This window comes from Candoia aspera, chromosome 1 (genome assembly GCF_035149785.1).
Source record: "Candoia aspera isolate rCanAsp1 chromosome 1, rCanAsp1.hap2, whole genome shotgun sequence".
Lineage (NCBI taxonomy): Eukaryota > Metazoa > Chordata > Lepidosauria > Squamata > Boidae > Candoia > Candoia aspera.
This window is the reverse complement of record NC_086153.1, coordinates 279342647-279356752: the sequence shown is the minus strand read 5'-3', so window position 1 is coordinate 279356752 and position 14106 is coordinate 279342647. Positions and strand designations below refer to the sequence as shown.

Here is a 14106-nt window from a genome sequence, read left to right as displayed (position 1 = left end):
AGGAAATAAGATGCTTAACCAATGCTGAAAATATGCTCAGAGCCAGTTCTAGCAAGCTTTGCAGTCAAAAACGACCCTGATCTACTTGTTCCAAGGAAGCTAGCTGCCTTATAAGGGAGGAAGTAAATAAGGGACTGGGGGAGATAAAAAGTGGGGAATGGGAGATATAAACAGGGGCGGGACTTCATGTGATATTTTTAGGCGTTTCTGATAGGCTGTACACTCCTCAGTACCTATCCAATGGGGAACAGGAGGAGGGCTCTACTGGCCAGGATAGGGAATAAAACTGTGTGCTTTGTGTTAATGGGGTGTGCCTACTTTGCTAGCCACCCGCCCTTGCAAGAATGTATTAAGTTTGCTTCTGCTGCTTCTCAAGAGCTTGTCAAATTTATTCTGTGAGCTGCATTTCTCACAACGGTGTCTGCTGATCACCCATTCTGGTGTTACTCTTGATGCAAATAGCTATATTTGTCCATATTTTCAGACATATATCAGATCTTTTGATGATGTGTGGGGCGGATGTCAGGACAAAATCTACAATGCATTTAGCACTTATGAACATAATTATTGTCTGGTATCTAAAGAGGCATGTCTACAATACTGACACACGGACATGAACTCCTTCAGGGCTGGGGTGATGCTGTGTCATTCTATGGCATACTTGTTTGTCTTTAAGGTCCAGTAATGCTTTGTTATTGTAGAAAGCAATGAAGCTAAGAGAAAGAAAGGCAACCACAATCAATTTATTATGACACACAGAAAGGAGTTTAATTCTTGCAGCAGTGCTGCCTTTTCCGTTCTATAGCTGCATGCAAAGCCTGAAAAATCATGTGCTGGTTATTCAAGATATTGTATTCGCTTAGGTTCACAAGCTTGTCAAAATCCTCATCAGAGTATCTCAGGCAGTAAGTGGAATATGGGGTATGGCAAGTAGAAACGTCAATGTTGCCTGCAGCCTTACTGGCTTCACAGCGCTTCTCACCTAGGATAAATAACAAACAGTTGAAGGTTATTGTATTATTGTATGCATTATTTCAGGAAGAAAAAAATGAATATTTATTTAATGAAAAGTTTTTAGCATCTGGACTTTATTTTTTAAATCTAATCTAGCATAATATAAATGTGCTTGTTTTATCTTGTACCTATTGGCACAATCTTATTTTGGCAAATAAAGGCTGTAGTCCTATAGTCTCTGGGATACCATTCCAGGGAAATTCAGGTTCTTCAGATTTTTTCCTTCTGAGGTCAGAGAGGGGGCTTCAAGTTCAGACAAGAAAACTGCATTTCTCCCTCAAGTGCCACCATTGGCTTGGGTTTGGCTGGTCCTTATCCATAGATACTCAGTGCCAGGAAGTTAAAGAAAGATTAGTAGGTATCAAGCATGGTGGATGAGAAGATATGGGAATAGGAGCATCAGAAAATGGGTCCCCCCGCCCCCCACACACACTTCACAATGCCCCTAAACCAGTCAAGGACAAATCTCCCTGGGTCAGGAGCTGCAGCTCATTTCCTGACTATCTGGAAGGTAGATGATGATGATGATGATGATGATGATGATGATGATGATGATGATGATGATGATGATGGAAGGTGGGCATTATTTACAAGAAAGGGTGGGGCTGTGTCAGTCCTATGAGGTAGACCAGATCAGGAAACTGACTCTACTTCATTGAGATAGGCTCTTGCAAGTCAGCTTCTGTTTTACCTTCCCTTCCTCTTATACCCCACTGAGTCAAGGAAGAGCCAGCCTGAGTCTCTTCCTAACACTATTAACTTTCCCAGAGCTCAAGGAATGCTTCTGCCCTTGTTGTTACTGTAATGTCTTCTGAATATTCCCTTCAAAGCCAGCTCCATGGCTCTCTACAGGCTGATCCGTTTGGGGGGTTTAAGGGTGGACATGGGAAAGTGAATCTCTGAAAGGCAAACTTTCCACTTACTATCAATGTTTTGTGGCAAAATAGCTGAATTTCAGCAGTTCAATTTCTGTTTATGGGGTGGAGGAGAAGGATAAAAATTGGAGTGGTTTGTCTCCTAGATCTTTAAAAAATTTAATGATTTTTCAGAAAATTAAGTCAACTTTTGGAGATGCCAGAACACCATAAGTGGGGTCCTGGGGAGACCACAGGACAGGAGCTCACCATCCCTGTTCTACACTGATCCATTATTCTGAGCATTTAGCTAATAAAATAGGAGAACTGATTCACAAACATGGTTGCCTAATTTACAATAATGCAAAGGCACTGTATTAATAATTCTTTTGTTCCTCATTGCTATCTTTTAAGACATACTATGAATTGTTGTTAATCATGGCATGTTTATTTTTTATCTTCATAATGCACAAAGAAGTAAACATAGAGGGTCATAGCAACCTGGAAGACCTGATGCATCTTTGCAAAAATCGGCTTACCCTAATCAAGGATTATGTGGGCTCCATAAGCAAAACTGAAGCACACAACACTTTCTGCAATAAAAGCAAAGTTGTAACCTCCATATAAACCATAACCAGTTCCTAGATTATGACCAACAACTTACCAGGTGCACTATAATTTTGGAAAGTGTCATTCACCAAAGGAAAGAAAACCAAGATGGGGCAACCAGGGGCCTCTGACTGATTGAAGTAGTAGCATTCTTTCAGGTCTTTCCTTTCTTCATCTGTTAGGACGACATTTGGAAATGGGATCCCTTGCTCTCTGTAGTACTTGCAAGCTTCTTCTAGAGGCTAAACTCATGAAAATCAAAGAAAGAGATTTCATGAGAAGTGAGGGCAAACCATTCTGAAGCCCAATTGTTCATATTGCACTGCAATAAAAAAACAATCATACAGTACCAGTTGAACAGGAAAGTTTGGGTTTACAGACCCAAGAATTAGTGGAAATTAGATTTTGAGGCTACTAAACCAAGTAAGTTTATGATGAACTTCTTAAAGGGTCTCCTTGCTTTTTATAACCTAAGTATTAGAATTGGCAGCTAGTAAAAGGAATAATATAATACAATCATAAAAATTAACAATGTCTGAACTTAGGACTTCATGATTTATATAGACTGCATTGTCTTACATTCATATGCAGCTGACAAATTGCTATGAAACAGCCTGTTTTCAACCCTGGACTTATTTTCTAATAGTGTGTTTGTGATCCTGATTAGGCTCTAGAGGTTTTAAAGGCATCATCTAATTTCTTCCTACTCTCCCGAGATCAGGGCTTTGGGAATTGGGGCACTTCAGGCAGTTGCCTGCATAAGGCTGAAATATGTTACTCAAAATATATGACTTCCTTATTTATTTATTTAATCACATGTGTATAGCTGCTCATCTCACATAGTGACTCAGGAGAGCATACATAATAATAACCAAAAGTATATACAAACCATTAAAACAACCAATTAGAATTAAAAATAAAAACAAGATAAAAACAAATTTAAAAAATCAAAATGGCAGCAAAACACACAGAGTACATTCCACTGTCATAGAGCCATCTAGCAGGCTCTACTCTATCATGGGATCTCCAAGCTAGCTGACAAAGCCACGTTGTAAGGGCCTTCCAGAAGGTCAACAGGAATTATAATTTGAGAAATGGCATAAATTACTAAACAGTACAGTACCTGAAGCAGAGAGAAGCAACTGGTACATTCAAGGAGAATTTGTATTGTTTTCTCATGACTGAAAGCAGGGGTGTCGAACTTGACAGCCATGACTGTGCAAGCCCCTCTCCTTTGTCCTTGTTTATGTGTGTCACACATGTGGTAAAGGTGAAAGGTCCCCTGTGCAAGCACCGAGTCATGTCTGACCCTTGGGGGGGAAACTGCTTTCACAACATTTTCTTGGCAGACTATAGAGCGGGGTGGTTTGCCATTGCCTTCCCCAGTTGTCTCCTTCCCCAGCAAGCTGGGTACTCATTTTACCGACCTCGGAAGGCTGGAAGGCTGAGTCGACCTGAGCCAGCTACCCGAGAATCCAGCTTCTGCTGGGATCGAACTCAGGTCGTGGGGAGAGTTTCGGCTGCAGTGCTACCGCCTACCACTCTGTGCCACACGAGGCTCCCATGTCACATATATAGTATATGTAAAAAGGAGCAGGGCTTTAATTGTGGCCACTTCCCTCCCCCTGTGGACACCCCTGACTGAAAGTGCTAATATTTACTTTTTTCTGCTTTTATATTTTAAAAGAGTAATCCTACTCTCATTTGGAAGTCAGACTCATTGAGCTTCATGGTAATTCTTTCAGAACAGACAAGTATTCAGTTGCATAAATATGGTATATTTTCGTGTACATCCTCAATCTTTTACTACTAAAAACAACCTGTGGGCAAATTCTACCAAGATTTTGATGAATTTTATTGTATCCATGAAATACATAGTATAGCTTCTACTTATTAGACATAAGCGAGCAAGCAATAAAATAACATCTATTACCAGTGTTTGTAAACCTGCACTGTAGCTCAAATGCACAATGACATCCACGTTCCTCTCTACCCTTAAGAGTGGTGGGCAACTTGTATTGATGAAAAATCCAGCATCCACCAGGCCCAAGTGGTCATCATATTCTGTTAGCTGATTGGGACAACAATCCAACGTAGTAGCTGGGAAGGAAACACATTTTTTCTCATCTGGAAACAATGCTATTTTCTACTGTTGAATTGCATTAAATTCAAAATTCTTAGAGGGCTTTTACTCATCCTTTTGGATGCACCAATTATAACTTACGATTTTCCAAGTGTTGAATATGCTCCTTTCCCCAAACTATGCTTAAATATTCCTATTAAATAATTCTGGAGTTACATAACATTCAACAAATCACAGGCTATGAGTTACAAGCAAATTCAGAAATTATTCTAATGTGCTATCTAAAAGGAATTGTACGGTGTGTAAATTCACAGTTAATATTAACTTTACTTGGCTAAAATAAGTATCGTATAGCAGTAAACAGCAGTAGAAATATGTATAGGCTGGTATAGGGAAAGACAAGGAATTAGCACTGCTTGTAAAATTAACTTATTTTATTAGAGTCCAGAAGAACTCCAATGTTTATATAGAAACTGTAATTAAGGTTATGAATGTATTTTTTCTATGTTCTAATGGTAATTGGACTTGTTTTTCTTTGATCTATCTTTTTTCTTAGATCTTTATCTGATATTTTAAACAAAATTAAACATTTGCAAGTCTCAGTGGTCTACTCAAGGCCCTGGTTGTATCTGAAGAGGTTAAATGGATCATAGCCTAAAATAGGATATACAAACAATATTTTGTATTCCCTGCAAATTTTTTGGTGCAGTCTCCAAAGTCTTTGTAAAATTTGCTACTTAGCAGCAGTGCTTAATGCATTGGAAGGGAGATATTATTCAATATATGGAGAATAATCATATTAACTGTTTTTAATCTGGGAAGACATGGCCTTGGCATGCATTTTGAACCCAAATTAAGACCTAAACTGAACAATGTATATCTGCAGCCTAAAATTTTAATCCCAAATGCACTCATTTAGAAATAGGTTTTAATGGTCCAGTGCTAATACTATGTTAACCATATTTAGAAACCACATGTGCTGTTCACCTTTCCATCTATTAAAATGCATATTCTCCATGTAACGGTCATGCAGCTGAAAACCCTTCAGAATATTGTGATACTCTGCAACAGATAAGCGATCTGTCAAAACTCCTCGAAGTTTCGTGGCTAGATTTCCAGGTGGGGCAAACATGCGGCTTTTTAGCTCATAGGGCTTTGTAGGTAAATGTGGTTCTTCATCTGCAATAAGGCACAAAGGGTGAGAAAGGCATTATTTCTTGGTTCAAAACATGTACTAACTTTTCACTAATTCAGTTGTTGGCTAAATTTAGACTAGGAATGGATTTCCAGATAAGGAAAATGATGAACTAGATGTCTCCGAAAGAGTGGAGATGACACAGCAATGACTAATGGACCAGCAGTGATCTTGATCCAACAGAACCTCTCCAGATAAAGGAGAGGATCAGAGATCACCCCCTTGTGCTCTGGATGGCTGCTGCTCATGAGGAGACCACAGCATAGTGGTCATCCCATGGGTCTGAGCACCAGGAGACAGGAAGCCATCAAGCTCTCAACTGTAGCAGAGCCTTTAAGGACACTGGGTTCAACCACCTCATTTTCTAATCATCTTTGGATTTACAATTATTTTACAGTTAAAAGAGGTCTTCCAAACAACAAGTTTGAAAAACTACCTGGTGAGTAAAACTTCATCCCAAAATAGAGGAAAAGTTAACTAGCAGTTTAAAGAACTTGAAGAATATAAAACAAATGGCAAAAAGCTGAATTGAGTAAACAAAACAACATTTCCATGGGAATACAAATTGTTTAGCCTGCCAGGAAGGAGATTATTGGTTGAAAGTTGAAAACAAGGTAAAGTAATAATGAAATCTGAGACTTCGTGAACCTAGAAATTGGCCACTGGAAGGGACTAAAGTTCTAGGCAGTAAAAAGAAAAGTGAAATCTGCAAAACGACAAAGATATGACACTTGAGATATTTCAAAGATTTTTGAAGAACTGGGAGAGAAACTTATAACAAACCTGACAGCAATAATCTCTGCACCTGTAAATGTATTTCTTGAAGAAGATTATAAAGAAGAAAATATGACAAACAAAAATATGGAAGAATTTATGGATAGATAGGGTGAAGAGGGGATACAAATCTTAGCTGATGGAGAAATTTTGGAAAATAAAGAAATGGAGAATTATAAAACAGAGATGACAGTCAGAATGGAAACACAAATGACAAATCAAGAGATGAAAAGAGACTTGGGAAGGGACTTATTTTTGGATTTACAAAAGAAGGTTTCTAAGACCTAGAAAAAATATTTGAGATGGGAGAAAGGAAGTCTGCATGGAGATTCAATCCTATGACAGCAACGTGATGAACTAAAGATTAAGATTGTTAGAAGCAAAAGAAAGGAATTTAAAATTGACTTGTTTGATCAAGGTTAAAAGATAAAATATTTTTATAAAATTCTGGAAACCCTTTTTGGCGTTTTTGCCAACTTGTGGACAGAAATGACAATGATTTTTGTATCTGTGAATGGGAGGCGGGGCTATGGGAAGAAGTGAACCATGTATGTAATCTCATTGGGGTAGGGAACTATTAATTTGCCTGTACTTGTTGCAAGGAAGATCAGGTGTCGCTTCTTTAAGTATGCTTTTCTCTTCTCTTCTTTCTTTCTTTTTTCTTTTCTTTTTTGGACTTTATATTTCTTTTTTTCTGATTTCAGTTTGTATTATCTTTTAGTATTGTAAAACTCTTTAATAAGAAGTATTTTTTTTAAAAAAAATTAGACTAGGTATATATACGAGGTAGGTAGAGTTTCATTTCAGTTTCAGAACAAAGCAGCCCCTATGTTCTGGCCAGAGAAGTTCCAAGAAGAAACTTGGAACACACCTTCTCTTTTCTTGTTATTCAGCCGAGGGCATTTATTTGGTCCAATGCATTCTGGCAAATGAATTCCTCTTTCAAGGGCATTTATGGAATGTCCATGAACATAAGCCAAATGAAACCATTTTTTCACTGACACTTGGGATCCCTCCCTCTCTCCTGTATTCACCTTAGAGTCACAAAAATACGTTGGATGGTATTCTGTGATGACTGCTACATTCCATCCTACAGAAAACTTAGCGGAGGGAGGGAGGGAGGGAGGAGAAAGCTCACATAAGCTCTGGCTGTCTCATCCTCCACATTCTCCCCTGGAAGTCTTGAACCATATGAATATGTATGTATGTACAGTGTGTGTGTGTATGTGTGTGTGTGTGTGTATGAAAACATAAAATGTCCCCCAACTAAACAATTGTTTTCAATGTTTCTTATGGATTTTGTTTTCAAATTATCATATATATATATATATATATATATATATATATATATATATATATATATGAGATACCCACACACGCACATGCACACAAAATAGTGTTTTGAAAAAAATTGTTTCAAGATGGTTATCCCAGCCCTTCTATATTTTTCTCTATTTATGGGTCTTTAACCCACCCTAATTACAGATACCATGCACCATAAACAATGGCTTTATCATGCCCATATACTGCCTCCCTTCACACCTAAAGAAAGACAACAATCTGGTTTCTGTTATTTGTCTCCTCTTTCTCCAAGATCTTCAGGTAGCTTTGCTTTGCTTGCTCCTTGTATTTCCGTGCCCTTCCTCATGCTTCTTCCATGCGCAGGCCATGCTACATGACAAGCCTCCACATGCCCAACACTCTACCTGCTAATCACTTTGTCTAATTTAAGCCAAGAGCAGCAGTCTTTGCTGCTGTGCTGGCTAAGTTAGACTTTTTGAAAAACCTAATTGTGAGCCTCAAAATGAATGTTTGGAACAGCCTGTTACTTCCCAAACAATGACACTCAAATCTGCCAGGTTTGTTTGTTTATTTATATTTATATATCAAATTTATTTACTGCCCATCTCACTCAGAGAGTGACTGTGGGCGGTTTACATAAAATAGGAATGAAACATTAGTTAAAATACAATAAAAGACTAAAACAGTACAATAAAAACAATCTTCTTAATAAATAATAAATAGTTGAAAGCTAGTTTGAACTTACAACTTCTTGCACAATCTTTATTCAATGAAGTATGATCACTAGCAAGACTTAATTAAATGCATAATGCTCATCAAAAAAATAAGCACAACATAACTTTATAACTGCTATGAATATTTATTGGGAGCAAGTCCCATTGAATCAATGAGATATGCTCTGTAGGATTAATATGAATTATCTATGAACTTCATTAGCAAGCATGCAGCCATCATTTCTGGTCCACTTCTATCTTTACATTCCTAGCTAAAGAATAATAGCAGGTAGGCTATCCTGATATAGTACTATCTTTCTCATGATGTTCATTTTTTTTAAGACTACACAATGCCTTAGTATCTTTTGCTAAGATAGACAGGCTTGTGGTTATTGGAATTATTTAAAGGAAAATATCATCAAAACAAGCCATTCATGGACTGAATGTAGATTGGGTTCACACATCCTGCTAAGCTGTGGTTTGTATAGCTAAGATTTACTGAACAAAACCACAGTTGACTCAGGTCCTGCAACACACTAAACCATAAACCATATTTTACAAATCACAGTGGCTTATTAATACAGCCCAAACCAAACAAGCTCCACATGAAGTGTGTGAACTCAGCTATAATATTTTGTCGGTCTTCTCAAACTGTCCTTACATACATTGGTTTAACAGTAGAAACACGGACAAAGCAGAAGCAAGAAAAATACTCACCAATATCTATTAATTTGTCTTGGGTCCATTGGTGCCAGAATTCTTCTGAACTGTTAACTCTATTCCAAATATACAACAAGTTGAGTGAAAATATGCTACTCCACATACCTAAGGAGGAAGGGAAGAGTGATATCTTTAGAGGCAAACTAAAAGCAAATCAGTTGAGAATTGTCCTGCCATTCATCTGACCCAGATGATCTCCCTTCATGTGTTATTTTTACATTTCTTTTCTTCTAGGAACTCAAGGCATTATATATAGCCATCTCTCCTGCAATTTTTCACCCATAACAACAGCCCTGGAGACATAGTGATGGGCCCAAAGTCACTAAGCGATCTTTCACGATTGAGGCTGGACTTGAACTTGGGTCTTCCCTAGTTCCTCATTCCTGACTTCTCCATGACAGAGAGTATAGAGACATAAACCAAAAGGCTCGTAGGTTCTAATCAATTCTCTTGGAATAGCCAAGGGTGGCAATGTATGGTCCTCCAACTATCGTTGGGTCACAGCTCTTCTCACCCCTTACCACTGACCATACTGGCTAGGGCTGATGGGTGTTGGAGTTCTACAACTTCTGGAGGACCTGATGTTGGCTGTCCTTGAGCTCAGGAGACAGATAGAAAGCCTCTGCATGAGGTGCTAATAATAATGCTTTGACATTTCTATCAGATAATTGATCACATCACCATGAAGATAGCACATCCGGGTTTCTGGAAGCTTCTTTATCAGGCGACCCATGAAAAATTCACTTCCAAAGTCCTCAGGACACACAAACGCTCCATACTTCAGAAATCCCACCTCATAGGGTGTGAACTCTAGCCATTCTAGGAAAAGAGTAAGGAAAAAAAGATGACCAGAGTACTCCTAATTGTAAACACATGTAAACAAACCTGCAAAACAAAAATAATTTCCATCAAGCAAAGAGGGAGAACATCTGGGGAAAGAAAGCTTAAACTGCTTCTTTCTACTTTATCCTTCTACTGGCAGGCAGAAACATTTTCATTAAGACAGGATTTTGATGTGCAAACCGTTTTGCTGCTGAAACTAGAGCATGTCAAGTGTTCTAGTTCCAATTGTTCCTACTGAGGTATTTTAATGACATCGATGTTTTAATGTTTTGATCAGACCTTGATCACTATCTATTGGTGGAACATCAGGATATAAATCAAGAATAAAATTAAGTCCCTGAATCATCTTTTTGCATTGACTCCATCCAAGGAGTTGTAGGAGAGGATAAACTATACTCTGTCAAGTCCTGTGGGAAATTACATAAGTATATACCGTACACACACACAAAACAAGTTATGTAAGAATTCTGTAAATTCTACTTTACAGAATTATTATGGACATAATTAGAGAGAAGATAAACTGCCTTGAGCTATGGAAGCAAAATTTAAATTAAAATGTATTTAAGTTTACATTAAGACGAATTTAAGTTTATTTAAATTTTAAATACAATTAAAGTGCATTACTTTAATATGTTGTTTGTTGTTTATAGTCACTTGGATCATGGAAGCAGCTTATAAATTGAACAAATAAAAAATTTGAAAAATAAGTGGGGTATAAAGCTTACAAACAAAATAATGAAAAGTAAATCACCTTGGGTTTTGAATTGGTTCTTGGTTCTTAGTAACAAAATAGAATTTCTCACTGAACATTTTTAAACCCAAATTTCCAGTGGAAGGGCGCTTTCTTTTTTCCCTACATGCATGTACACACACAGTTAAATGAATAAGCTTATATGAGAATATGAGATATATTTATTTATTCATTCAGTTTACTTAAGAAAGCCAAGGCTGAAATACACTCATGGGATTTTTTGTTCGTTTGTTTCCTCTTTAATCAGTGGCACCATACCTTTCTGAAATACAAATATACAAAAGTATATTTGAAAATCTTTGCTATTTTAATGCTTTGTCACAAAGGATTGCAGCCAGAGATAACTGAAATCTTATGCACAATTACTTGAGAGTAAACCATGTTGAGAAAGCCAGTTTGGTGTAGTGGTTAAGAGTAGAAACCAGGAGTCCATGAGTTCTAGTCTTGCCTTAGGCACAAAGCCAGCTCACTCTCTCTCAGCCCTAAGAAGAAGGGAATGGCAAACGACTTCTGAAAATGTTGCCAAAAATATTGCAGGGACTTGCTTAGGCAGTCGCTAGGAGTCAGGTCTGACTTGGAAGTACAAAACAAAAACAAAACAAAACAAAACAAAAACACCCACCAAGTTGACTTCAGCTTCTAAATACGTATCAGTAGAATGCATCTGCAAAAGCCTTCAAATATGTGGAACTAATTGTGCAAAATTTTGATTTCCAGCCTTTATTTTTAGATCACTTGTCTAAAACTTCAAAACAGCAGTTCATCCTATCAAAAAAGCTTTATTACAAATGTATAAGGGAGTTAGGGTGATCTATATTTCACGAAGCAAAAATCAGTCTCATTCTATATATAAAATAACTATATACAGTATATAGATGAAGTAATAATCAGATTTAAAGATTTTGGGGGGTTATTTAAAATTTGATTTTTTTTTTTATTTGATTCCATGGATGTTAATATTGGCAATGCTATGGCAGCCAGCTACAGTGCTAGATTTCTATCAGGTATAAATTTTAAGAAACAAAGTCTACCCTCATATAAATATTTTCTTAGTCAAGTATGACTCCTGATGACTTCATGGAATATCTTTGTAACTTTTTTGGCAACAAACTGAAGTGGTTTGTCATTGCCTTCTTCTGGGATTTATTTTATTTGCAGCCTAGTTTACAATTCTGGGATCTTCTGGTGCCCTCCCATTCAAGTATTAATCAGGTTTGATTCTGCTTAGTCACTTGGAGATCATCCAAGGTTGGTTAGATGCTGCCATCTATGCTGGTAACCAAGAGATATGATCCTATCATTCATATTTTGTGGCTCCAAATAGATTTAAATGCAAAGCTCATTTTGTTACCAATGAAAAGCATTCTCTCTCTTTAGCCTTTTCAATCACCTTTGAAGTCTTGAGTGCTGTACTTGTCCTTGATGTTGATAGTTACATAGATGGGCAGGGGGTTTCGACCATCTATCAAAGCTTCTTTTTGATCTGAGAGCCTATGGTTATCTTTCTAATTGTGAAGGAGAAAAAGTATTAACCAGAAAGCCATGGAATAGTTAGATAAAGTAATAACTAGAAATACATAAAGTAACCCTAAGAGCCAGTTTGGTCTAGTGGTTAAGGTGCTGGGCTAGAAACCAGGAGGCTGTGAGTTCTAGTCCCTCCTTAGGCATGAAAGCCAGCTGGGTGACCTTGGGCCAGTCACTCTCTCTCAGCCCAACTCACCTCACAGGGTTGCTGTTGTGGGGAAAAGAGGAGGAGGAAGGAGTATTAGGTATGTTCGCCGCCTTGAGTTATTTATAAAAATAATAAAGGCGGGATAAAAATTTAAATAAATAAATAAACTGAAAAATCATCTTAATGTTTAAACCCAAACCCAACATAAGATAAACCTAAATATAACAACTGAACATGAGTGAATAAAACAGAAACTGAAATGAGCAAAGGCTTTTCCTCATTATAATAAGCAATGGCATAGTTGCTTGATACCATCTTGTGTACCTGCAACCCAAATTAATGGTTTTAGTATTAATGCCACAGAACATTTACTTGCAAAGTTTACTAACTATTGGTAGATCTATATTAGCATTGGTATTCTAATTACTGCATTATCACAAGATGACTCTTTATGTTTGTATAGCAGGTATCTGTAATTCTTAGGAAATTAAAAATAATATTTTGGACTATACCCCATCATTTAACAAATACTCTATGATGAGTCCCCAGAGATCTATAAAAGTTGTCTTGTAGCCCTCCTGTTTCCTTTGATTCAACTGTTGATAGTAGTATTTCATACGGTTCATGGTAAACATGTCCATCTTGCTTTTGGTCACTTGTTTCTTAGCCTCCTGTATTTTTTCATCTAGATCTTTCTGGGACCAGTAAGCATCCCTATACAGGTGTGCCAAGGCCCTGAAGAGACACAATATAACCAATGAGGAGCATACCAGTAAAACTATATAAAACACTGAGCCTAGGAGCAATACATTCCTATTTTCTCCACAGTGTTTCCTCAGTCAAATTTTCATTAGGTTTATGCCAACAAACTCCAAACTGTTTTTATAGATATGGCTGAATGTTGCATCTGTAAGAGCAGCTCAGCAGAAGAACCAAACACCAGTGATGAGTTCTCTTCACTGGATATATTCAGTGACAGTCTGATTGAAGTTTTTAATATGGATTCCTACACAAAATGTCCCCTTTCAACTGGATGATTGGCCTACCAAAGCTCTGTATAGTTCTGAATGAGCCAGCAATAATATAACACATTTCTCAGACCTGCAAAATTGCTCTCTATGATGCTACTGATGCTTTTGGGAATACTTATTGTAAATGGTTTACAGGATAAATAAACAAAGATGAATGATATAGGGTATTTGAGAACATCTGCAAAATTACATAGTGACATACTTATTCAGTAAGATGAAAATGACTAATATGAAAATTGAATTAGATCTTTTGCCATTTGGATTTTATTCCTATCCTTATTTTTATATCTATTTATTAAGGGTATTTACATTTTCTATATATTGCATTTGTATTTTATTTACTGTTTTAATTGACTATCTTGTTGTAAACTGCCCAGAGTCCCTCCGGTGGGAGAAGATGGATGGTGACAAATTTGATAGATAGATAGATAGATAGATAGATAGATAGATAGATAGATAGATAGATGAAAGAAAGAAAGAAAGAAAGAAAGAAAGAAAGAAAGAAAGAAAGAAAGAAAGAAAGAAAGAAAGAAAACACAGATTTG

General features: G+C 37.1%; 1 protein-coding gene across 1 annotated transcript in view; it reads right to left on the bottom strand.

Moving 5' to 3' along the window:
* Positions 1-738: 738 nt before the first annotated feature.
* LOC134487823 (cytosolic phospholipase A2 epsilon-like) overlaps positions 739-14106 on the bottom strand; it is a 44886-nt gene continuing 31518 nt past the window's right edge. Inside the window, exons 14-21 of the mRNA XM_063289902.1 lie at positions 13043-13265; positions 12249-12363; positions 9946-10083; positions 9262-9369; positions 5548-5739; positions 4411-4577; positions 2533-2719; positions 739-982 (exon numbers count right to left, since the gene is read on the bottom strand). Of these exons, the coding sequence (XP_063145972.1) occupies positions 768-982; positions 2533-2719; positions 4411-4577; positions 5548-5739; positions 9262-9369; positions 9946-10083; positions 12249-12363; positions 13043-13265 (1345 nt within the window). The 3' untranslated portion in view covers positions 739-767. The remainder of the gene's footprint in view (positions 983-2532; positions 2720-4410; positions 4578-5547; positions 5740-9261; positions 9370-9945; positions 10084-12248; positions 12364-13042; positions 13266-14106) is intronic.